At 38.8% G+C, this 27,449-nt stretch overlaps 1 protein-coding gene and 1 long non-coding RNA gene across 3 annotated transcripts in view; one reads left to right on the forward strand and one right to left on the reverse strand.

Moving 5' to 3' along the window:
• Window positions 1–26,775, reverse strand: EIF3M (eukaryotic translation initiation factor 3 subunit M). Of its 2 annotated transcripts, XM_077818464.1 has the most exons (11): window positions 26,657–26,775; window positions 24,387–24,519; window positions 20,795–20,933; window positions 19,727–19,850; window positions 19,031–19,125; window positions 12,711–12,794; window positions 9,616–9,715; window positions 8,927–9,008; window positions 1,631–1,774; window positions 776–836; window positions 1–297 (listed from the first exon to the last, which is right to left on the reverse strand). In XM_077818464.1, exons 1-11 carry the CDS (start codon window positions 26,696–26,698, stop codon window positions 177–179), a joined length of 1,125 nt encoding a protein of 374 aa, XP_077674590.1. In that variant the 5' UTR covers window positions 26,699–26,775; the 3' UTR covers window positions 1–176. The 2 variants fall into 2 exon arrangements, with proteins under 2 accessions (XP_077674590.1, XP_077674591.1); XM_077818465.1 differs by lacking the exon at window positions 1,631–1,774.
• Window positions 26,768–27,449, forward strand: part of LOC144265652 (uncharacterized) — a 6,746-nt gene continuing 6,064 nt past the window's right edge. The window contains exon 1 of the long non-coding RNA XR_013346329.1: window positions 26,768–26,907. This is a non-coding gene — a long non-coding RNA (uncharacterized LOC144265652). The remainder of the gene's footprint in view (window positions 26,908–27,449) is intronic.

Below are 27,449 nucleotides of genomic sequence, written 5' to 3' on the forward strand. Positions count from 1 at the left end.
TGTTTTCCCATTTTACTTTTATTGCTTTTGTAGCTCATAGTTGAGTCTTTAATTTCTTAAAACCAATTACACATATTTTGGAGACAAAAAAACTTCGAAGTTGTCAAAATGAAGTTTTGAATGTTTTTACTATGGTTTTGGAATCTGCTCTGAGGCAAACAAAAACAACACAACATTCAGGTATCAGAAAGACTGAGGAGACTGTTTTTCACTTGATTCAAATTTTGTTTCCAGGAGTTAAGTGTGTCATACAATTGTTGCCACTGCTGCTTTCCAAAAGTCCGATGTGTGCTGTTACTATAGAAGTAAAACAAAATTGAAAAAGCAATTAAGACACAGCATTTTTGCTATGCAATGCTCTTCTAGAATACATCTGTTTTACTTCTGTACATTTCTAGCTAGAAATAAGGTAAATCTAATCCTCCAATTCCAAATTGAATATGGAAACATCTATTTTTAGTCTCTGTATAAAAGGCTTCACCACACCCACGCCGTAGCCTTCCCCAAGTATTTAAAGCTGCAAAAGTCATTAGTATTCTTGCCACTGTTAGGTCATTAAATGAAATGTGCTGGAAAATAGGACTCTCTTATTAAATAAGCTAATCACATTCAATCTGAGCTTTAATAAAATTATGATAAATAGCAACTATTTAACTACAGGCAATGATAGGAACAATACCTTGCTTCTAGTTAAAATATTAAACAGCTATATTAAATGAAATAATTAGAACACACTAAATTGTTCTACAAAATGCGGCAAAGAATTAAGTCTTACCTGACAACTACTTTTCTCTGTGTCTGATCAATTTTGCAGTTCACCATCTTTGTCTTTACAGCTGAAAACAGTAAAACGATTTGAGTGATACTTTCAAGAGATAGCAAGGACATAAAATAGTATAAGCATCTTTAAACTCAAATTCATGTAAATATATACAAGTAATAACTTGCTGGATGTTACAGCCAACAGCGAAACAACAACCTGGTAGGCAGAAAAGCAAAGTGACGTAACAAGGTCATCCATGAATTCCTATGGTTTGGTGCCAATCTATTAAAGCAATATCCTGTACAGTTTTTATGAACTGTTCTCCCCTACAAACACATCCTGTTTTAATGACAGCAAGCAAAAACAGATGACAAATTAAACCTGCAAACAATTTATTAGTTCTATAAAGGATTATTTGAAATACAATTCCTGTCACTGAAAAGAAAACACTTCTCAAAAGTCAACAGTTGGCTAAGTCTTTAAATATGATGTTTCATACATGAATTTTTACATAAATTTAGAAATACAAATGGGGGGGTGGGGGAGCGCTTAAACCACATGTGGCTTGACAGACAAGTCTACATTAAAACAAGCAGTACCTTTTCATTGCTTAAGTTATAATATTCCATAGAGCGGTGTACGGAATTTGGCAAACTGCATGTAATGTTCTCTTAAAGATAACTAAGTATCTGTATTATAAGAATGGTGTATTTATCCAGCTTCTGTGTGTTAAACAACTGCCACTCATGTAAGACCCAAATCACATCTGTTCTAAAAATCCTCAAAACAAGGAATTAGTTTAAGAATAAAAACAAATAGTCCCCATGAAAAAAATGTGTAAAATATAAGCACGCTAACTCTTCTTACCATCAATGACAAATGCTTCTACATCATCTGCTCCAATCTGAAGTTCCTGCTGCATTGTGTCAAATGAGATTTCTTTGTTTTCCACTGCCATTCCCATAAAAGTAAGTAATCTCATTTTTGCCATATTCTGCTCATGCAACAAGCCTGCACAACAGAGCGTTAACAGTTTATGGGTATGAATTATAATTTGATAAACAAGTTTAACTATTTTCCACATTCTTTCTACTACATATGCCTCAGAATAATTTCAAATTCACTTTACATCATTTGAGTAAATGTTCCCTATCTGGCTTTATCAACATTCCTGCATCTACCTTGTGCTTTACAAAGACACCCAATTTGCTCTTAGGTTCTTCTGGACCCAGTTATTGGCACTGAAAGTGCAGAAAAATGCAGAAAAACAGCAAAATCTTGGGTCTTGATCAACTAGTGTACAGTCAGCTCACATCTCCTTGAAATGTAACAGAATTTAGATATTCCAAATCAGTTACAGCAGTGTTTCCCAATACGGGGGCAGAATGTCAGAGGATGGGGGGTAGACAAAATTAGTTCAAAGTGCATCACCAGACAGAAGAGAAATGCAGTGGAACAGGGATGCCCAAATGACCCTAATGGTGCCCAAGCCCCCTCCCACTGCTACAATATCCTGAACTCTCATCCCCCTTGGTCCTCTTCCAGGATACACATACCCTGTGGCTAAGACTAAAACGGAAGGTGGCTCCTTGAAGGCAACTTCAGATTTTTATTTATTTATTTATTTTTAAAGAGAAATATATCCTGTTGAGAAAGTATATTAGCCTTAACAGGGGACTCCTCTCAAACTTCAAACAACAACAACACAGGACACCTAGTGGCAATATTCCCAGACATGCAGAAATGAAAAAATAGTAAAGGAAATGGAAACATACCTATATTGGTACTTATATAGCCCTCACCACCATAGCACAGGAGGCATCAGTCGTCAGTGTATCATTTTTACAACACTCCTGTGATGTAGGAAAATGCTACTGTGCTCATCTTATGGATGGGGACACAGGCACAGAGATTACATGACTTTCTAAGGTCCTTCACACAAAGTCTGGCAGAGCAGGGAACTGAACCAGGATCTCATGAATCCCAGACCAAGCCTTAAGAACTAAACCAGCCTTCCTTCCTCAAGCAAGGCTTATATATGGCCCTTCCCCAACTGTCACACCTTATCTGGATATTCTGATTCAGCCAATCAAGTTTTTGGAGCTAAATTCTAGAATCTGCATAAAGTTTGATTAAAATTAACTTTAGTCACTTTAATCCAGTGTAATATAGATATTCACACTGCTCAGTAAATATTTAAGTTTGAAATTTATAACATCTGTATGCCAATAAAAGATCAGGGAAGCACATTATTACAGGACATCATGTTGTGTTAATTAGCAATAATTATGATGCAGGCTCCCTATCTGGCACAGATTCAACAAAAATGTGATCATCATAACTCAAATGAATGAATGAGAGCCACCAGCAACTATAGCTAACTGGGTGTAATGGAAATCTACAACCATCAAAAAAATCAATTAGTGCACATTAACCCTAATTAACAAATGCAAATGAGATGCTGATTAACTTTTTGGTGCAAGCAAGGTTGTTGATAACACCAGAGTAGACGTGGACATGTTAGGGCGATTCAGTTGACACAAGATAATGCTACTATTGGCCTAAGTTGTCAGCATTAATAAAACAACAAATTGTAACAAACTGATGCCACCTGTAGGAGCCTTTATTGAACAGCTTTTACAGACTAATTTCATTTTTAATTCGTACTGAATCCAAAACAAGAGTAAAACGGAAGCAAGTACTCTATTAGATGCCAAAACTTACTACTTATAATTCATTTTACTCTGTTATTCACACTAATATTTATAGTTTCAAAGCATCATGCCTATCAAGAGGAAACAGCTAATTAAAAAAAAATCAGGAAAATAAGTTTAAAATGAAGCTATTTATAAAACTATAGCCAAATCTTCCTGAGAGATTTCTGTATCTTTTCTATCCCCGGAACGATTTTTAAAAGGTTTAGATTAAATGTGACCAGAAAATGTTGCTAGCATTGTAATTCAAAACTACTTTTATGTGTGCGTAGAGTCCTGGCCAAGACATGAAGAGATTCCTTACATAATTTTCTGACAGTTCAAACAAACACCAGGAAGTGAGAAAGCTCTTAAAATTGGACACAGATTACCTTTTTACCATTTAAAAATAATGTTCAGTTAGAAAACTGTAAGTTTTACAAGAATTAGCATATGTTAAATATACTGAAAATATCTACATTTTCAGATTTAAGGTATTTACTGATTAAACCTGTATATAGGAAAGGAAGCAAGAATAGTACTGACCATATTGGTGGGTGACCATAACACACAACAGTTGCAAAGCATTTATTGTATATTTCAAAAATCAGCAAAAGTGCATTTTCAGCAATTATTTCTAGGAACAGACGAGCAACTTATTTATGGAGGTTCAAATATATGAAAATAGTTTAATGTATTACAAACGGTCTCTTTTGCACTAAGACAGCTCTATAGTCATTTGTATGCTTTTCTGATGTTTCAAATACACTCATGCAAACAGTAGCTGTGCTTTACTCTATCTACAATACACAAAGTGTGGCCATCAAACAGCAGGCTCTCTCTTGTCCATAAAATGGAAGTGCATATTGATGGTTCTAGTCATACTTTTATATTTTAATACAAAGTACCAGTGCCTTACAGTTTTCAGTAAAATTATTCTCAGACATACTACAATCCATTAAACCAAACGATGCCCATGTTACGTTGCACTAAACTATGTTTTGTTTTACAAAACTATAACATTTTTCTTGAATACCAGTACTGTCTTCATTTAAGTGTCATTTCAAAATCAAAGTTATAAAAAAAATATTTTTTATGGAAACATTTATTCATTACCAATATGTCAAAACCTTAATGTAGTAATAAAAAAATCTGCATCATTGAGCAATTTCTGCATTGTCACTGACCCCTGTCCTAAAAAGCTGCAATATAGAAAACGTAATTTTACTGCATGCAATAGCTTATGAACCAGTGCTCCTTTGAAACAGTCAATTACACATCAATGGGGGAGTGTCAAAGTGTTAATTACTACTCCTTTTTTTCCACAGTGTGTAAATAAAGAGGGTGCTGACATTAACATTCCATTGCATGGCTTCATGTGATGAAACAAATTAACTGGGACAGAATGTGGTTTGCCAAAGCCGAATGCATCAGCAATGCACAAACATTTGCATCTCTATATATTATTGTACTTCACCCTTGTTATACTGCTAGGTGGTAGAGTTAAATCATTTAAGCAATAGAAGTTTAGAAGTAAAGGCAGAGGAATCCTCTTTTTTGAGCTATGAATAATGAAGTGCTCATGGAAGTACAGGACCAATAGATTCTTCCAGGTATGGTGCGGGTAGATACGATATAAGGTTCCTCGCACAGTTTTGTTAATACTCCCTAATTCTGACCTGCACAACAAACCAGAATCTTGTCAGCTGAACAAGGGTCAATCACACCAAAGCTTGGTGAGCTCTGAATCTAGAAAATGGGGACTAAGAGACTGTCTACTCTTGAAAGTTAATTTGGAGTAAGGTGTTGTGTGAATTCAAACTCTTATGGCTATTTCTGAATATAACTCCTTGTGTGACACTTATTTTGGAATAAGAAAGCCTTGTTCCTGTTAAACTGGATCAGAAAAGGCACCCTTATTCTGGAATACGCCTACTAAATTACTTGCCATCTTGGATTTAAACAAGATGAGAGGCCAACTCTGACTGAAACATTGAGCCCTAACTCACTGTCACTTCGACCCCTACATGCGCTCTTAAGGCTTGTTTACTCTGGAAAGTTGCTATACCAGTATAGTTAAAGCAGCACAACTTCCCTAAAGTGGCTGCAGCTCTACCACTATAAAGGTACTTTATACCAGCTGATATAGCTATAACTGAAGCGGTATATAAGGCACCTTTCAGGTAACATTGTGTCCGCATTAGGACTTTTACTGATATAACTATTCTGGTTAAAAAAAAATCACCTTCCCTAATCAAAACAGTTATACAGGCCAAACTTTAGGACAGACCAAAGCTGTACTATTATCTGAATCAAAAGTGTTGCAGGGTTCATAAATACAGAACACACAAGATCTGCTCAGTGATTGAAAAATCTAAACAATTTCAGATGTGTATATGAAAAAATGCTTTGGTATCAAATTATTTAAAAATTAATGCATTTTTAAAAATTCTGTACACAGAGCACTCTTCAGAAGCCAGGATGAAACCTTTATGCTTATAGACTGAGCCCTGGTACCAAGGCTCTGAGCCATAACAGCATGGTACTAAGGCAACCATAGTTATAAGGCAGGAGGTCAGAGGATCCCCTACTGGTCTGGATGATACCCTAAATGTCACAGTAGATCAAGTCTTATAAAAAGTTTTGCATTGTTTTACTGGAGAATACACAAAAGATGTGCTCAGTGATTTAAAATTTAAATCTAAACAATTTTGATTCTGCATATGAACAAATGCTTTTGTATCAAATTATTTAAAAGTTAATGCATTTTTTGAAATTATGCATCTAAAGCACTGTTCAGCATAAGCTGGTGAATTTTCTTACGGTATCCCATGTTCCCAAAAAGCACCACATTCCAGGGGTGTCTTGCCAAGATGAGGGCTTCACTCCAGCACCTCAAATGTGAATTTATAGTTTGTTATCCTAACTGTTTTGGATTTCTGGACAAATGTATCCTTTTAAAGCTCAATTTCTGATGCCTGTAAGAGAACTCTCTCTCATTCAGTCTTATGACATACAACTTATGACAAGTTAATTGTCCAACTACCACAATATAAAATGTGTAACGTGTCACAGTAACCTTCTCCCCTGCCCCCCCCGCTGTTATTCATTGTAATTATTGTGTAACTGACATTGCCAGGTTATTGGGAGAAGTTACGTGTGCACTAATGTAATGCAGTAAAAACTGTGGGATTATTTTGTAAATGTATAACTATTCAGAAGAGTGCAGCGAGAGAAGAGTTAGCTCTACTCAATAATTCTTTTCAGAGTAACAACCGTGTTAGTCTGTATTCGCAAAAAGAAAAGGAGGACTTGTGGCACCTTAGCTCACGAAAGCTCATGCTCAAATAAATTGGTTAGTCTCTAAGGTGCCACAAGTCCTCCTGTTCTTTTTGCAATAATTCTTTGTGCTCTTTAACCCATTTTTAAAATGCGTTCTTAACAGAAGCTGTCAGCCCTTTATTACCCAGCCACAATGCATTAAAAAATGGAACACAGGAATTACTATACTGAATTAGGTTATTGATGCATCTCATCTGGCACCATATCTCCATCAATGACCAGCATGAACTGCTTCAGAAGAAGGTGTAAACCCTCCAAAAAAAACAACAATTATGCAACAACATGCCCATGAAGTAGCTTATTCCTAACCCCAGGTAGCTGTTTTATGTCCCGCAACATGGGGATTACATTTCCCTTTGAATTTATTATTAAAACTGTAGATGTTCTTGTGGATAAATGTCTAATACTTGACACATTCTTGTGGCAGTGAGTACCACAGATTAGTTGTGTGGTGAAAAAATCTATTTGGTTTATGATTTTAAAATTTGTTTCATTTTAATTTGTTTGGGTGCCTGCCTACATTTGTACTCATTTATATAATATGCTTATTCTCATGTAAGAAACTGGAATCCTAATATTTCAGCCCAATGTATCTTCTACTATAAGTGGAACCCAGTGTATGCTTTGATGCGTGGATCTGATGAAGTGAGCTGTAGCTCACGAAAGCTTATGCTCAAATAAATTGGTTAGTCTCTAAGGTGCCACTAGTACTCCTGTTCTTTTTGCGAATACAGACTAACACGGCTGCTACTCTGAAACCGATAAAAAAAATTAAGTGGAGTTAAATGTCAAATTTAAACAACCTTTTATGTATCTGGCTCTCTCCATAACCATTTATATTCTCAAGACCAACTGGTTTGCTTGAAAACATCTGTTCCTGAGCTGAATATAAAAAAATGACACTGCTTTGAAGCTTCATAGTCATTATTGAGATAACTATCCATTTAAATCATACTAAGACTCTACTTGACCATCAAAAAACTAATATAAGTTTTCCTCCTCTGAAAGCCACCAGGCAATTCGTTATTTATGCTCAGGAACAAGTCAAATTTCTGACCCCCTATTCAGGTATTTAATTATTACAGTGATACTTCATAAATTTTAGTTTGCTTTGATTCAGCTTAGCACTATCGTATGTAAACAAATGTTTAGAGCAGAGGTAGTCAATTATTTTTTGTCAAGGTCCAAATTTCTTGGTCAAGGTATAGTCAAGGTCCAGACTCCAAAGAAAATAAAAAATCAAAAATGATAATAATAAGTAAATAAAAAGATTTCGGGGTCCATTCAAAAGCATCTGGTGGTCTGGATTTGGGGCACAGCCTGCCTATTGATTACTCCTGGTTTAGAATGTCACAAATTTCAAATTCTTGTACAACATTGAAGTGTTACCAACAGGTTTTTTTAACGACTCCCTTACAATTACCACTACCTATGAAACACAGTACCTGAATAAGAGATAAAAGAAATCTACGGGCACTTGTCTTTCTATATACAAAAATGTATTAAAGCAAGTACCAGGAAAACATATTAAGATGTCTGACATGGGATTGCTCATACATGAAGTTGACAAACACAGTATTTGCTGTTAGAGAAAGGAATGTACGAGCTCAAGACAAACTGTAGTCTTGTCCAAAGATGGATGGCTAGCTAAGAGGTCTTAACCTCAATGAATAAAGAACTTGTGGCAAAGGCCCCAAACTTTAAACCTGGATAAGGAAAGGAGACAGCTAATATTAACTCATTCTAGCTAAGAAAAAGCCACAATTAAATGTACCTCCAAGTGACTGAGAAAAAGTTTCTAAATATCTATAATTAAAACCTAGTACCTGTTAGGTTCAGTAGTCATCTGCCTCTTTGCGGACATCACTATACTCTCTATACACATAAACCAGTAAGCTGTAATGTAGGGCATAGGCAGGACATGGAAGCGTGCCACAATTTATAATTCCACATCAGTTGTCAATGCACAGGCACTGAGCATAATAGGGGATGCCAGGCAACTTTTAAAATAAAATTAAAAAAAGATTAAGCTTTGAACCAACTGAGCAGGGAAGGCCGTTGACAGGTCCACATCCAAAGCCATGGAAAGAGTACTAGAAAGTCAGAAATGTAATAATTTAAAACTTACCAAGTGAGTCAATGAAGTCTTTGTTGTTCTGATAAAACTTGACATAGGATGCTAATTTAGCACTTACAAAAATGGTCAAAAGCTAAAGAAAAGAAGGAAAACCTCAAATATAAAAACAGTTTAACTAAATGTCATTACACTCAAACGGAACAGGTACCTCACGAGCATTTGCCCTGAAGGCACATGAAAAGGTCAGGTGCAGTTTAATGAATCTCTCTGAATGTACTTACAAAATGCAAATGGCATCAGAAAAAAAAAGAATGAAGTTAACCATTTAGGGCCAACATCTGCCTCTAGATAATGACCACTCCCACTAACTTCAAAATGGACAATTTGTCTTGAGCTTGTTTTCCCAAAGCCTACCTATGTATCTGATGGCAAAATTTGGATCTTAGTGACAAGATTTCCTTACCCAAAGTGCACTTGCTTTAGTGATTATCTGTGAAGATCATATTCATCATCTTAAATTAGATTTGTACCCTTTTCTTACAATTAGTCTAAGAAAACAAATCGCAAACACATTTTTTAATTAACCCCTTGCTCAAGCATCTCTTGCAGTCCAATGGTTGTTGTTCCTGCACAGGATGCAGCTGAAGTAAGTCAACTTCAAAACAGATTAAATTAACAAAGAAAAAAAAACCCACTCAGGAGATGTCAAAACAACTTTTCTGAAAAACAAAGTTACTTACGTCATGGATAAGTTCTCCTTCCAAAAATTTCACTGGTTTTAAGGCAAGAAGATGGTCAAAGAGAAAGGTATTTGGGTCCTTCAGTGCTCGGACAATACATCTAATTAGGGAAGGAAAGTACACATGGGCTACAATAAATAAATGCACTGCCAATTAAATTAGAATATTTATTGTGCGCTTCCACAGTGCTTTCTAGTGAATCTCAAAATGCTTACCAAATTATTCAAAAACAATAGGCTCGCATCACCATTGTGAATATGGAAGTATTTTTAACCCCATTTTAAAGAAGGGGAAAACAAAGTCACAGTGATTTGTCCAACATCATAAAGAAAATCTATGTCAGAGCATAAAAAAGGAACCAGATCAAATCTTCCTATCCTGTGCTTTAGCTATGGACTTGGTTTTTATTCCCTTACGTAACTTAAATTATTATATATGGGTAAATTATCTTTAATATCACCTATAAGCTTCATAGAACCAAGTCACTTTGTGAAGATGGATTAGACTCAGACATGTGACACAAAGCAGAACAAACACCAAGAAGCTTAAACATATTAAGATCCATAATTTATTAGTTGCAGCTAAAAACTTTAAACAGTCCTATGAAGTTTCTATAACTCCTGAAAAAACACTTTTTGTTGAACTGCATGTTTAGTAATTATATTTACAAGTAACCAACCAAGTTTTAGGATAATATTAGCATTACACTAGGGCTTAGAAGTCCCAACCGAGATTGTGATCCCATTGCATCAGGCACTTTTCATTTACTGTAAAAGACAGTCCACGCCTGGAAAAGCTCAGAGTTTGAAAAAACAAGACAAATAAAACAAGTGGAAGCAAAGAAGTATTAGGATTATCTCACTTTACAGATAGAGAAGGGAGGCATGAAAAAATTAAGTGACTTGCCCAAGGTCACCCAGGAAGTCTGTGATAGGGCAGGACTGATCCTAGATCTGAATGCCTTAACCTCAAGGCCACCCCTCTCTTCTCAACACTGCTAACAGGTAAGAACAAAAGTACTTGGCCACGAGACTATAATACACAAGCAGAAACAAGTATTTGATATGATAGTTTGGTCTTTAGGGTATGTTTTTTGTACATAGATATGGGTATTTGGTGCTAGTAAGTATACAAATGTTAATTCAGTAATATAAGCAGATCCGGTATCAATGACTATAGTTAAGATTGCCTAACACTCTCTATTATGAAAACTTATTTTCAGATGCTCTAATTTTGCCAAACTTTAATCATATTGGCTGAAAATTCCCATGCCAGGTCTCTTCCTCAGACTGAATCCCTCCCCTGCCCCCCTATTTCAGTGAAAACAGTTCAGCCATTTTAGAGAACAAGATTAAGAAAAACAGATAGTTTTGACAACGTTATCCCCCCAACCCAGCTGTTTTGCTGAAAAACTCTATATTTCCATTCTTCGGAACAAGAACTTGAAACATGGCAGGGGAGAATCTTATGGTCAGAGAGGTGCATTTCTACTCTTCCTGTGAAAACTAACACAGATCTGGCAGACTTAAGACTCTGAAAAAAAATCACAATTTGCACATGCTCAGTAGAGCTTGTTAGTGCTAAAATCTCCAAACATGCTAACTAAACTGAGCATGCTCCTAACCCCCGCATTGAGCATTTTGGAAGGAAGAGACCAAGATGGGTTGGGCTGGAAACCAGGAGGAGACCATGAGTTAGTTCTGGTTCTCCCACTGGTAGTTATTAATTCTATGCACTTTGCAACCATTATTGCTGAGCAAGGCCTCTCATCTCTAATTTAGGAGGCAGTCAGACAACATTCACCCATTTTACAAATAAGATAACAGATGACGTACTTCTTTTTTAAAAGTTTGCTTTTTAAGAGAGGGGGAAATTACATAAAAATGCTACTTTTGAAAAACATTAAAGTTGAAAAGTCAAGCACTCAAGAGTTAGAATTGTTGCAAGAATTCAGCCCTCTCACATGTGCTACAATAAGTCTTTAATTACACGATCACATGCTGTTTGTTCTACAGCATCCTGTGCACAGAATGAAACAGATAGCTGCAAGAGAAAAGAGGATTGCTTATGTTTAAGGCACTGGACTGAGATCCTGGAGAGCTATGTCCTCTGCATCTCAAATTGGTTTCAGGATTGTGAGCTGTGATTAGCTACACATCTCCTTTAATCACATTCTAGGTGAAGGATTTTCTAGTGATCCATAGTGTAGTGATCCATGTAGCTGCTCCTGTTAATATTCTGAATTTAAATAACTTTACTGAGTAGATCTGAGGGAATGCTACATTCCCCAAATGTAATAAGGTTATCACATATATCAAAAGTTTTTGTTAGCTTTGATGTATGTGTGACCAAAATGTTTAAATCTATGGGTACTCACAGAAAAATGGGCATGGTATGACCCTATTTGCTCACAATCTCCAGAAGATGTTAGGATTAAATCGATTTATGAACAAAACTGAACTACAGCATCCGCTACAAAAAATTAACTTCCTCAATTTATTGCATAAGAATCAATGTATGGTAATTTACTCAGCGAGAGCAATGAAGGTGACCAGCAGGTACTTCTTAAGAGTATCCCATAACAATAAGACACTACACTGAATGAACTCAATAGCAAGGATGACACTTTTCACAATATTTTGAATATAACCTTTATAACCTTCTTTCTGTGTTATCCAAAGCCATGGAATGGTGTCTTGCACTCCATGAGACCTCCCAGCATACCCTCTGGGGAGTGGTGAAAGCTCAGAAAAATGGCCTTTTATAAGAAGTAGATAATTTTAAAAGAGTATTTCATCCTTCACAAAAACATGCTGTTCCCTCTGCTGCCGACAAGTACTTCCTGACCTCTAACCCTCCAGCAACAAGCCAGCGCAATCCCGTGCGGTTTGAGACCAATAGAATATTGAAAGGTAGGAAGACTCGCAAAGGAATCAGCTGAACGTGCTCTGTGGGGTTTAACAAAGCTTTGGCATTTAAAAGTCAGTTGTGCAACTGACTTTTCAATGCTCTCATTATTTGGGGCACTAAGCACATAACCATACAAATACTGCATTACAAGTGACCTTCAAGGAAATCCAAGAGTTTCATATTACCTGTGAGCATCAACTCTAGCCTGGGAAGCATTATCCTCTGTGTAACTTCCCAACAGTTCCACCATTATTTTGGCTGCAGCGTCACTATGGGGGGAGGGGAGAGAAAAAAGTGTTACCTCTGGAATGCTGAAAAATAATTACAAGCTACTCAAATATTTAAATAACGCCATTATGAAGTTATAGTTCACCTGAAATTGTATTTGAAAGGATGTGATCAATATTAATTGCAGTGAAGAGGACAAATTAGCTAAATGTATTCATTCAATTGTGGTTTTACAAAATGTTTATCTTCACCCTTCATTTCATTCTCTTAAACTGATAAATTACCTGCTAGTTATGGAAAGCTTTCCTAGCTGGGAACCGCTTCACGTGATTCACTAGAACACTCTTTTTACACACATCTGGATCTAATCACTGCAGAATAAGTAGTACTGCACAGTTTACTTCAAAATGCAAGATGGCATATTTAAAGAGCATTTATGGTCAGAAAAGTGACTATGTAAAAGCAGCACCTTCTTACTTAACAGATCTGTTTTGTGAGCATTCAGAATGACATCTACTGACTTTAGTGTCAAAATTAAGTTTTTACTACTTTTTGCTCCTGTAAATCTAGCAAAGCAAATAAAGCTGAGGGTGAGCCAGATTGTTCTCTCACTCACATTCACACAATTAAGTTCCAATTGCAGAATTTTTATTATTGGTCATGATGTGGAAGTCAGATAGAACTCAGCTTTGGTTTGCCAGGCTTACCTTTAGAAAAAATCTTTACTAGTAAACTGAATAAAACTTGAGATGAAAAGCTGTGGTCTTGTCTACACTGAAGGTTTTGGTGGGGTTTTTTTTGTTGTTTTTTTTTAAACAACATCCTACCAGCACTATCAAAAAATGGAAATGCTAGTGCAGACCAGTTCCTAATTAGATGATGGAGTAGTAAACACACCAGTGATTGATGTATATGCTAGTGATTTCACCACTGCTAGCTGTAGCGAAGCTACCAACTGCTGAGGTTTCACGAAAGCTTCAGCATAGACGGATATAATACCATTTCTATAGTCACCTTTCAGAAGGTATAACTACACTATAAAATAAGAGAAGCGGTTTTCCACATGGACAGAAGGTTTGACCTTTTCTTTAATGACGCAAACCTTCTGAATGAGTCACTGAGACCTGGAGGACATTACCAATAACAGAATTTAACCAATTTTGTGATTTCTACCCATGAAATCACTAACAACTCTCTCCTGAAACTATCTTACTACTTGCTTTGAAGGGGCTAATCTACATTTGGAACCAAATCTCAGTAAGGAGGATACTAATTCATGCACTTTTCTGAAAAGTGTCTAATACATTCATGAAAAAGATTCCTTCTCCCTTCCTTCCCTCTACACATAACACTGGGGATCCCTTATCAATCTGCTCTATTTTGCCTGTTAGTAAGAAGCTCAAACTGATTATTCTAACCTTCAGAGTCTCAGAGTATTTTTGTAACATGAAAATCTGAACATTTCCTTTAGAGCAATTCCAGGCACTGTGGATTTCCTTCTGTGATAAATCTACTTGTTTCATTTAAGAACACATTAGAATATCTGCAGATTTTTATTAACGGAAAGCCTCAGATTGCAAGGTTTAGCAGTATAGTCAGCATATAACTAGTTACCTTTAACCATGAACTCTGAACAAGTCAGAAACGGCAGAAACTGAGTGATGAATTGTAATCACCCCGGGCAGTGTTGTGATACCATCCACATATGCCTAGCCCACAGGGGGCTCAGGTGAGAAGTGTTTTTGTATTTTTATAGCACTCCTCTTTTTTGCGTTATGTTATTATTAAGGAAAATAATATTCAAGAAGACACCTTGCAAAGCTGCCACTTATTAGATCCTCTATAAGAAGAGGCTTCAAGCTCCCACAGAATTCTGGCATGATGAGAAGCAAGAGATAGCTGATTCAATCTGGCGATGGATGAAATGGGAGAACACCTCTTTTGCCCAAGGTGTTGTGTACCCAGCGGAATTTGCCACAGAACTGCTATTGCTGCAGAATTTTATTCCATGATCAAAGCTTACTTAAAAAAAAAAAAAAAAAAAAGATTCTAGCCCTTTTTGGTTGTGAATACAGGTGGCTCACCTTTGGAAAATCAACTGATGAAGTGCTGTCTGCATAAGGGCTAGTCTACATACAAACTTGCACCAAATTAACAAAAGGTATAAATTAAAAGCTTATCTAGGCATTTTCATGCATTGAAAATTGTCACTTTGGAAGACAAGTGGTTTAAGTTGTTATGGCCAACATACTACCTGTTTGCATGTAGACTAGCCCTAAGGCAGTGCCTACATTAGAGATTTTTGCACTGGCAAAGGTACATCAACGCAGTGAACCAGCATAAACAAACACCTAGTGAAGACACAATGAATCAATTTAAGATGAGGTTTACTGTGTGTAGACAACCTGAAATAATGGCTGAGAGGCATGAACTGCCCCACGCATCTCAGAAAGCTGCTATCTATAAAACCTAGTTATGAAAATTTAGGCCTTGCCTTCACTGCTAAAAAACATACGTTTTTACTAAAGCACCTGAGAGAGCCCAAGTTACACACTGAAGACTAGATACTTTAGTTTTAACATCAGGCAAACTTGCTGAGGTCAGCCCTATACATGCATCTATTTTAGCAACAAAAACAAGGCCTCAAATGGCAACAATGTTAACTATTTAACTGCAGATCATTTTAGTAGATACATCCAGCTAGTGTGCTTATCTCATACTGCCTTCTACAACTTCCCAGCTGCCAAAAGCGCCATTTTCCACCCACCTGCCAAGATTTCCACCGATAAATTATTTTCAATTCTGCAGCACTTTGAAAGTGAAAAAATTAGAAACTAAACTAAAATTAAAACTCACGAAGAATACTGTTCTGGTTGTAATATTTTCATATTTAACATAAACCTCTATTTTGAATTGATCTGATCTGCTGCAGAATTTAGGACAAGCTTGCTGTGGAACAATAGAGCCTTGCTCTTATCCTTGCTATAGGGCATTTAGCTCATTTTAGAGAAAATATTTGCCGCTCACTTTTTAGAAAACAAAAGATTTTTCACTTGTACTTCCAGAAAATGTAAAATTAAGAATTTCAAGAAATTAACTCCCTCCCCTCCTATCTTTTACATTCCCATAGAACAAGTACAGCAGACATTTCTGCCCTATTTAATTCAGTTCAATTTTGGACCGTGGATATAAATTTGGGTGCTGAACGTGGCAACATACATGTCAACATTTTACAAAAGCTCTCTACAATGCTGTACATCTCCTGTGTTGTGCACACTTGTATTTTTGATATTCTTCTGGAAAGATGACCCAGGCAAATACTTTCAGCTGCACTGGCCAATCTAGATGCATAATTAGACAAAAAGTCAATGGGAAGGAGGTGGCTGAAACCAGGAATAACAGAGAGGTGAGAAGGGGAACAGAGTATATAGGAGGGTTTAAACAAGATTTGGAAATCACAAGTCACTCTACATTTTAAAAATTCAGTGGGAGGATACAACTAATGATCTTGCAAGATCTGTGCTGAGTGCTTCCTTGGGAGCACCAGCAGACTGGAAGAGAGGAGAGTCTGCTATGCCAAGCAGTTTCACTCTGCTACAGCTTGGTAAGCGCTAGGTGCAGCAGCAGCTAAGGCACAGAGCTCCACTGGAGAATCTCTGCAGGAAGAGGCACAAAGAGCAGGGGGGAAAAAACCATCTCCCCAACAAAATTCAGCTACCAATAAAGATCTCAGCAATAAGGCAACCCCTGCCATCTTCCAATTTTCCTCAGTTCACCATGGAAAAATTAATATTATTTTCTTACTCCAAGGACACCCGATGATTCTTGAACACTAGAAATAGGAAACTTCCACCAGAAAGTAGCAGGAGTCTCACTTATTACTGTGGGATAGAAGTGTGCATGTTTAACATCTATATTTAAAGTAGCCTTCAGAAGTTACTGGAACTGTACACTCTATGGTCATACACTATGGAAGATCCATTAGCTATACATATCAATCCATCTTACAACAGCTGGTGAGACATCAGAAAGTTAAAAACTTCAATTCTCCTAAATAATTATTTCTCCATTTCCTTTGATTAAAAACAGACAAAGTAATTGAAGTATGACTTTATCACTTAATTTTTCCATTCCCATTTATCTTCTCATACTGCTGGGTCTAGCAACATTCCTGAATGCTAAGGCTGGAATGCTGCTTTGAGTTTCTCAGAGTATTGCAGATAGTGCCTGCCCATTGATCCAGGAGAATGATCTAGGTCAAAGGTCACTCTTTATTTTCTTTCCCCTAAGAAGAATAAGGTGCTCTGAAAAATTGCCCTATTGATTGCAAACTCTGCACTGACCCAGATGGTAGTGCCATGCATGCAGGAGTTTGTGAAAGATATTTTAATGCTTAACTCTATAGTGCAGATATTTTTTACGATTTTGGTGGTAAAGTGGAATACATTACCAAAACCAAGACAATTTAAAGAAAATTAATTCATATACAGATTTGATAACTAGCCAAGTTAGAAAACAGTTAACTGTTTAAAAGACAACTGGAGCCAATTTGTTAACTTCCTCTTCAATTCAAAGATCTACAGGTGGAATTTGAAAATGATAATGGAAAAGCAAGCTAGTTCGATTGCAAATAGCTTTTCTTTTAATTAGATGACTTAAATGGATGATCCTTTATATCTTGGCTAAATTTTAATAACATTTGTAATGTTTGCAGTCAGCTAATTATCGTTTTGCTTTAGAAAAACATAGGGCTCTATAATTCCATTGGCATAAGCAGTTTTTACAGAGTAGAAATGTATATTAACTCAGTACTTTCCAAACATAAAGCATAGACTCTTCATTACATACAAGGTCTTTGGTTAACCTCTCAAAGAATGTATAAGTATTATTTTGGCCACCTGAGAACTGTTATATAGTCTCATCCTTGAAAAAGTATTCTAGTGAAAATGGCTGAATGAATAAGAAGTTGAATGAAGATTATGGCTCAGATCCTTGGCTACATTGAAGGCAATTTTACACTACAATATCACTGTAAATCATCCCTGATACCAGCTTAGCCAATCTTGGGAGCCTTACCCCAATTTAGGGCAGGATCCCCCGAATGACAGCCAACATAGCAGTTTCCCAACATCCATGACCAGTGGAACCCATGAGTAGTTGATCCCTGGTTGTCATATGTGAAATCTAGCAGTTTATACAAACTGAAAATCATTCCTCTCAAAGATTCATTTAAATACAATATTTTTTGCCCTCTTCTTGCAGCAGGGCATGTAGCAAAAACCATCACAATCACGCTGTCCTCCCAAAAAACTGACCAAAACCTCAAACCTTTAATTACAAATATTTTAATAACCTCAAGTCCTTTTTAAGTAAGCGAAGGAGAGGGATACCGAAAGCGTGTGCATAATATTCTCAGGGGCTGTGATAATAAGCATAGTAAAATAAGATGCCTGCTTGTCCACAAAGATAAAGAGGGCTGTCCATCTACATAAAGGAAATGAGTGTTAAAAACATACCAAAAATCCTGAAACTGTTGTGTAACAATTCTTTATTTAAATCTGAATGAAAAAAAGTTTACTTTTGTGAAGGCAAGGTTTGTGTCTCGTTTATCCTTTCTTATCAGTAAATGTAAAGAGTTATTCTGACGTGTACAAACAAGAGCTGCTGTCAATTTATTAACACAAATTAATTTGCAGGTAGACTGTACAGAATTACATAAAATGTCAAATTATTTTGGTCAGCCTACTTCATTAGATCAGACTCCTATTATGATCCCCAATGATTTTTTAAAACAATTCAGCAGGTATTATATTAGCATTAATTCCCATGTCTAGTGCAAAGCTTTGTCTCGAAGGTAATGTTTGTAACAGCAGACTGATTGTGATAACTTTGATTAATAGACACTCCCCCAACCAACTGAACAATAGAGATGGCACTACACACATTTTAAAACATCAAAGCTCAATTAAACAATAAACTTGGCATAATGCTATCATTTCAAGAAGGAAAGCAAAAGTTTTACTTTTGTAAGTTTATAGCTTTCAATCAACCCACTAACTTTAGTATCTTCTAAGAAAAAACGGTTTAACTTAAAATTAAAAGAGCTCTTAAATACTAGTTTAAGATGTAATAAAAGTACGTCCAGATGTATTCGATGAGATTTAAAAGATTTACAGTAAAGAATAGTGTAATGAAAAAGATTTCCCCCCCAAATCTTACACTATATACTAATTTAAAACTACTGAAATTCTCTAGTCTCTTATTTAACTCAACATACCTCTTCTTGCAGTCCACCAATGCATCATACAGCAGTCTCAGAAGAGTATGTTTTTTCTCTGTGCTGAGATTCCAGTCAGAAATCCACTTTCGAACCTTCATAGAAAACAATTAAAAAAAGTGTTGCAAATGTTTTCTGAAGAGTAATCTGACTGTTAACGTTAGAACTACAAACACTGCCCACTTAAACATGACCCAGGCTCTCCTGAAGAGGAAAAAGAATGACGGAAAGGATCTTTCCCAGAGATCCCTGTCTGGCTCTTCTGGGTATTCACTCCGCAGTCCAAAAATCAGGAAAGTGCACCACTGGAGGGCCAGAAATCAGTACCTCACACCCTCTTCCTAAAGGAGGAGAGTGGGCTTACAGATCTCTGCCTCCATAGTGAGGGACATCAAACTAGTGTCCCAAAGCTGGTTACAGCACTTTTCCCACACCCTGCATATTCAAACAAAGCTCAGACAGATCTGATGTGTTTAACATCAGGGAGAGATGTTTACTTTCTAGTTTGCTATGAAGAGCAGTTTGACTTCGATTATAGGGACAAAAACTTTTAAAAGGTCAAAAACCACAGTTAAAAATTTGGTTTTTATTCCAATTGAGCTTGATAATTTTTAATAGTGATAGCCACTATGTATTACCTCTGACTACCTGCGTACAGTTAATATAGAAAATAACTAGTGACACCACATCAATTACCTGATCTAGTTCAGTTGGAATGTACTGAATGGCACCACATGCTGAGGCCACTTTAATAAGGCTGCAGTAGACTGTATATCTCACAGGAGTATTCTTATCCATACCATGGAAGAGATTGCTCAGCCTAAACCACAAAGAACAAATCAATTAACCCTAGCAAGTTTGGCAATTAATGAGGTGAATATGTGCAGACACCAATGTGTCCACTGACATGTGTACTAGTATATAAAATGTAAATCTGTCTAACCACCATTAGAGCCCTGTGTGGATACAAAATTTATATCCACGGATATAAAGCAGATATCCACGGAGCTGATGGGCTCTAGCAACAACGAGCGGGACCAGCGCGGCCATGGCCAGCAACTGGGTCAAGAACTGCAGCAGCAAAAGCAGCAGCAGGTTGGGCCACCACTTGTAGGAGCCAGCACCCAGCCCGGGCAGCTGCTCTGGTGCGGCTGGGCCGTCCCCAGCCCCATCCATTGAGCCAGACACCAGGCTCACTGGCAGCTGTCCCTGGTCGCACTAGTGTGTGCAAGCGGCTTGCATGCTACCAGACAAGAGTCCCTTCCACACAGCAGTCCAGGAATATGCGAGTTGCTTGCGCATACTGGTGTAACCAGGGACAGCTGCCTGTGAGCCTGCTATTCTTGCTAGTTGTTGCTATAGCCCTGCAGCTCCGCGGATAGCCACGGATATAAATTTTGTACCAGCACAGGGCTTTAACCACCATCATCTCAGTGCTAGGACAGAGATGACAATGGCTTACTGTTTTATAGCACCTTCCATCAGAAGATCTCAAAGCACTCTAAAAACATTAATAAATTTAGCCTCAGAACATCCCAGTGAGGTAGGTAGGTATCCCCACAAATGGGGGAAAAGAGGCAAAAAGGTGACAAAAATGCAAGGGTCACACATGTACAAAGATTCAATAGAAGCCAGTTTTCAATTCCTAGGCCTGTACTTAAAAACAAAAAACAAACCAAAACACACACACAACTATCCCTCCTCCTGAAAGGAAGGATATTTTATAAAATATTTTAGTTCCCCTGATCCCTAAGGGATACTTACAGCTGCAGCCTCAGAGATGGACGCTCGCCTTCCCGAAATTTTACCAACTTCTCACACAGGCTTTCAATTAAAGCTTCTTGTTTGTCAGGTTCCAGGATAAGAAGCAGAGATACTACACTGTTCATTACACTTTCAACATCTATACATAAACAAAACATGGATCAACTTAACGCTACAGGCAACAATTACTTCATCAGTGCTAGAAATGCTCCTGCCACTAATGCTTATTTTGTCTCCCCATGACATACTGGAAAAGGGTTATTCCAGCCTCATAGGCTTTTTACAAAATCAGTTATTAAACTGGACAAATATAATGTGTGTGACAGCAGCTCAGTTTAACCTGCAATCCCCTGCCAACGTATCTCAACCCTATTTATTTTCCACTTCTAGGGTGGAAAGAGAATTTGGTCTCCATGACATCAATCTCGATATTTTATGGGAAGCCAATGTAAATTAAAAGATCTCCATCCCTATCTTCAAAACACTCAATGGCTTGGGTTCAGCACATCTAAAAGATTGCCTAAAATTTCAGAATGAGGACTATGATCAACAACTCTGTACCTCAGGCACAATGGTACTTTATCACAAGAGTAAAGCTGATCTGCCAAAGACAAAGCTTTTTCAGGAGTCAGTCCCAGACCGTAGAACGAACTCCCACAGAAACTAAGGACCATCAATAAAGCTCATTTCCTCTGCAAGTGCAAGGTGCACTTTGACTTGTCTGCTCTAACAAACATACAGTGACATGTCCATATATATTTTAAAAACGTACCAAAACACTACACTGCAAACACAATCCCCCCTTCACTCCCCCCAATCCCCCCCGGGAGAAGATAAGAGGAAAATTAACTACATGTGACAAATGTTTATTACATTGCTTAATGCACAACTGGAAGGCACTCAAATAATAGTGATAAGAGCTGCACAAGAACCTACAAAGAATATGATTCTCATTGAGACTGCCAACAAGGGTGCCAATTAATGGCAGCCATCGCTGCAGTTTGTGCTATGGACACCTGCTCATGACAACACAGACCCAAGAGCACCTTGGTTTCTGAGCAGCCAAGAGTTTGCAACAACTTTCCATCACTATCTACACCGGAGTAGTAAATCCCCTGGTTCGCCCAGTCCTTGCGCAAACTATTTTTAATCTCAAATACCCTGATGTCCAATAGAAAGATCACTATAATATTCCAATTCACCAGACTTACTAGAATGCCAAAATGGAGATGAGCGTTCCCAATATTTATCTTCTGGGATTAACTGTACACCCCAAAAAGCAATGTAAAAAAAATATTAGCTTCCCCATGACAAGCATGGCAGACTATTATGAATACAATCTTCTCCAAATAAGGCTACTTCAGTTTAAAAAAGTATGGTCATTCTGGCTATAGAATTATGGGGTCTGTCCATATATTTTACGTGCATTTGTCTGCTGCAAGATGCTAAATGATCAATATTCATAAATATTCATCCCTAAATGAATCCTCACCCTTTCAAATAAGACAGGCATATCAGCTATCGATTTTGTCACACCTAAAAGATATAGCCATATACAAAGAATAATTTAGAATATAGGATGCACAGAAACTCAGGTAAGAGTCATAGTACACTTAACATTTACTGCAATTAGTACTGCATCCTGTCGAAAGGTCTCAGAAGACAACGTTACATTTCTAGGGCAGGGTTAACTGATTTAGTTTACCCTCAACGTTAACAGTTACTTGCATCAAATTTCCTCATTCTTCTTAAAGTTATGCTGCTACTTACTTGAATGGCTCTCCCTGCTCTTAACCAGCAACAAATCTTATTTCACCACTTATTTTTTAAATGGAAATTGGTTTTGTACATGATTAATCACCCATCTCAGACACAGTCATAAGAACAAAAGAATGGCCATACTGGGTCAGACCAAAGGTCTATCCAGCACAGTATCCTGTCTACTGACAGTGGCCAACGCCAGGTGCCCCAAAGGGAGTGAACCTAACAGGTAATGATCCAGTGATCTCTTTCCTGCCATCCATCTCCACCCTCGGACAAACAGAAGCTAGGGACACCATTCCTTAGCCATCCTGGCTAATAGCCATTAATGGACTTAACCTCCATGAATTTATCCAGTTCTCTTTTAAACCCTGGTATAGTCCTAGCCTTCACAACCTCCTCAGGCAAGGAGTTCTACAGGCTGACTTGTGCTGAGTGAAGAGGAACTTCCGTTCATTTGTTTTAAGCCTGCTACCCATTAATTTCATTTGGTGGCCTCTCGTTCTTATATTATGGGAACAATAACTTTTCCTTATTCACTTTCTCCACACCACTCATGATTTTATATACCTCTATCATATCCCCCCTTAGTCTCCTCTTTTCCAAGCTGAAAAGTTCTAGCCTCTTTAGTCTCTCCTCTTATGGGACCCATTTCAAACCCCTAATCATTTTAAGAAAAGGAGTATTTGTGGCACCTTAGAGACTAACAAATTTATTTGGGCATAAGCTTTCGTGAGCTACAGCTCACTTCATCGGATGCATCAAATAAATCTGTTAGTCTCTAAAGTGTCACAAGTACTCTTTTTCTTTTTGCGGATACAAACTAACCCGGCTGCTACTCTGAAACTAATCATTTTAGCTGCCCTTTTCTGAACCTTTTCTAATGCCAGTATATCCTTTTTGAGATGAGGGGACCACATCTGTACGCAGTATTCAAGATGTGGGCTTACCATGGATTTATATAAGGGTCCAAACTGTATTTCCCATTTCTTCAAAAGGAACTGCATGTCATCAAGAGACAGGACTGAATACAGACACATTTTGCCTTGTTTGAACTACCACACTGAAGGAAACACATTTCTTCACCACTGTGGAAAATTCTGCCTTTTTGTGGGTTAACAAGAGCCTGTTGTACTGTAATAATGTTGACACTTCTACTGAATACAGTCTGTTCATGTATGAGTCTTTATGTAGTGAAGGCCATGGAACAGGTTTCCAAACCTTGCCAACAGTTATCTGAGAGGGTGTCTGTGCAAATGATTTATTTTGTCTTCTTTTGTGTCTGCATTATGCAGATTCAAAGAGAGGAGGCAAAGAATGGCTTAACTCCCACAGACCACTACACCATGTGCCGCAGAGACTAAACACTGCCTTACATGGCCTCTAAGTCTATTTGTGACTTTACACCAGCCAAGGACAGGGTGAGTATGGTATCATATCACTTTCACTGTAGGTGAATAACCTCAGTACATAGCAGTTTCAAAGTTCCCAGCTGGGATTCTTCTATTACTGACAAAAATGAATGTTCTTGTATAGGCTGGTCCCTTTAAAAATTTAGGGGGGGATTTTCAAAAACTCCCAGCACTGGCCTAGCTCTGTTCCCATTTAATTCAACAGGCGTTTTACCACTGATTTCAAATGGGCGCGACACTGAACACTTCTGAAAATCCTACTTAATGCATAATGACCTTCCTATGAGTACTCTCTCTATTGGTGTCTCTGCCGTGCAAGTGCTCTGTGTAACTTAAGGTGACTCACAAGCTCAGCCATCATAAAGTTCCTGAATATGCTAATCAAGACTATCCATACCAAGACTTTCAAAGACACAAACCTTTATCATCCTCCTTTAGACATACATCACAGACTTCAATAATCTGAGCCAAGTCACTGTGAAGTCCACCTTCAGAGTTCTCTTCGGAGATCTCAGCTCCTTTAGATTTCAGATAAGCTCGAAGTTCTGCAGCCTTTTAAAGAAATAAAGAAACTAATACAAATGTACATACTACTAGCAACATCTTATTGGCGGTCTTCACTTGAATGAAAAGGTGTGCTTTTAACTCAGATTAGCTAACTTGAGGTAAAATCCTAGTAAAAAGCAAGACAGTTAGCTGGTTCCCTCATAGTCTTGTGTGAAAACTACAAATGCCTTGCCTTCTCTAGGATTTTACCTCAAAGTAGCTAACAATCTGAGAACATACCTCCTCCCTGGTGACAAGGCCTATACCTTAACTTTACAATCCAACACTTTACAATCCAGGACTAGCACCACAGGGTCCTGATCTGATTGTGACCTTTAGGTGCTAGTGCAATACAAAGATAAAAATGTTTTCAAAAGAATTTATGTCAAGGATCAAAATTAAATAAACATGGTATTACTTAAGAAATAATAGATTTCAGAACCCCACAAGAGATTTTGGATTCAATGTTTGAAGACCTCTTACTAGACGTTCATGCCACAAATTTCTAGTCTCTGTGGTTTAAGAGTATTTTCAATGTTTGTTTATTTTGCAGAACTTAAATATTTTTTTAAAAGCCTTCAGAAAGCGAGCAAAAGCTCAGAAACACGAGCTAGCGCACACCATGATGGCAATTTTAATACCAAGAAGGTTGAAAGAATAAGTAATGTCGGATATCTGAGTTAACTTTCTTTTTTTCTCTCCTCAAAGTGGGACTCGAGGGGAGGAATGAAGGAGGGAGGGAGAAATAAAAGATGTTAGAGGCATGGGATTTGGGAGCAGGGGATTAAGAGACAATATTACATGAAATAATTAATATTTAAACTAATCAAAGACATAAGAAATGCATTAAATTTAGTGTTCTAACTTTCAGCAAAGTTTATTTTAAAGGGCCTCATGGAGCTCCCAAGCATTTTGATGGAACTTTTGCAATTTCCTATTCCCACAGTCTACAGAGCTCCAGCAGGCACAAGGGTAATATAGTCCAGTATTCATTTAAAGAAAATGGTATGTAACATGTTCATCAGTGCTTCACTTATTTGTTTTCTAGTCTCAGGAAATGTTTTAGGTTTGTCTTGCAAATATTGTTTAGTCCTTAACAAAGAATGTAACACCCTATAATATTTGTAGATTAAATATCAGCAAAATGATATAAAACTGAACTTTCCATTCAATACTATATATATGCTTTGTGTCCTCAAGAGTTTCATATTGCTGAGCACTGTTAAAACACCGCCTTGTTTCATCTTAAGAGAGATTTCAGTAACAGGTGAAATGATATGGACAAAGTGCTGTAGGATCATCTGGGATAAAGAGTTATACAGCTCTGTTACATTATTAATTCTGACTTTAGAAAGGCTTTGTATGAAAAATCCACCAGACCCCACGCTCAGTGCACTGAGGATCAGTTACAGCTTCTAGCTATCAGGGCCATTCTAGGATGGACTGAAACTGACCACATGGGCAGTGTTATTGTAGCCCCGTTCGTCCCAGGATATTAAGGACAAGGTGGGTGCGGAAATATCTTTCATTGGACCAACTACAGTTGGCGAGAGGGACAAGCTTTCTCAGAGCGACACAGAGCTCTTCTTCGGGGCTTGTCTTTCTCACCCACAGAAGCTGGCTGGATAAGGGATATCACCTCACCCACCCTCTCTCTCTCTGGAACTGACCAGCCGATTACGGGGACACCGGCAGGAAGATCAGTTGACGCTTTCCAACCCCGCCCCCGTCCCGGGACAGGCCTGAGGCAGCCCAGCCCCCAAGGCACGCACGGGATCGGGGGGGCGGGGGCGCGCAGCACAAGCGACAGGGGCGGGCGGTTCTGGTGGCTTCCCGAGCGTCCCTCCCGCGGCCGTTAACCGTCAGGGAGCCGGGTCACTCAGCCCGGGCGCGCCGCGGGCTCGCTGCCCCCACCCGACAGCCGGGCGGCTACTAGCTCCCCCTCCCCGGGCCCCTCGGCTTGACACTCGGTGGGTTTGAGTCAGGGAAGCGGCGCCCCGGGACGCTGGGAAGCAGCCGGACACGCGGTGCGGGCCGGAGCCGGCACTGGGAGGCCCCAGGAGGGAGCCGGGTCCAGGCGGAGGAGAGGCGGCTGCACCGCCCAAACCGCGGACACCCAGCGCGGCTTCCCCAGTCCCCTAACCTGATCCTCCTCGGTAATATCGATAAAGGCCGGGACGCTCATGGCCGCGACGGCTCCCCTGCCTGGCCCGGAGAGAGCACGCCACCCTCACCGGAAAGGTGGTGGTGCGTCACTTCCGGGACCGCGCACAGTCTGCTTCCGGGGTACTGGCCGCTCTGCCCCTCCCCCGTGGGGACTGGTGGACGCCAGCCTGCCAGACAGCCGCCGACCCCCTGTGTAGGGCCAGGAACCCGCGGAGACTCGCCCCGGCTGTACGTGGTGCGGTAGCACCCCGGCTCTGCGGTTGTTGTGTAAAGCGCCAGCTGCGGGAGTCCCGTGAGAGCCCCCGCTTCCCTCAACCGTTCTTGCGCGCGGGGCAGCGGAGATAAGCGGGAAGACTTGACCCTTAGCGGCTCCAAAGGCAGAAGGAGAATGTAGACAGCCCAAGGGGCTTTGTGTGCATTGCACAGCCTTTGGGGCCTGATGCTCTTTGGGCACGGGGAGGTGGCAGCAGGCATGTGTGCATCTCACTCAGAGCCCACCACCAAACTAACCTTCCCAGAAGCCAAAGCATCCTCTCTCCCCCCGCAAGACAGTATAACCCTCGTCAAAGGGTAACGCCTGTGGCGGTTCTCCCTCTACTTCTAAGCACCCTTTGTTCCTCTTCTCTCCGCACTTCCCATCTGTTGCCCCACAAAGTCACCAGACTGCCTCCTCCTGCCATTAGCCAAGCTGGCAATAATCCGTGGAGCAGATCAATGAGGAGATTCTCAGTGATTGTGGCGACTTCTTCCCTTCCTTGGATCATTCATGC

This window comes from Eretmochelys imbricata, chromosome 6, assembly GCF_965152235.1.
Source record: "Eretmochelys imbricata isolate rEreImb1 chromosome 6, rEreImb1.hap1, whole genome shotgun sequence".
Classification (NCBI taxonomy): Eukaryota; Metazoa; Chordata; order Testudines; family Cheloniidae; genus Eretmochelys; species Eretmochelys imbricata.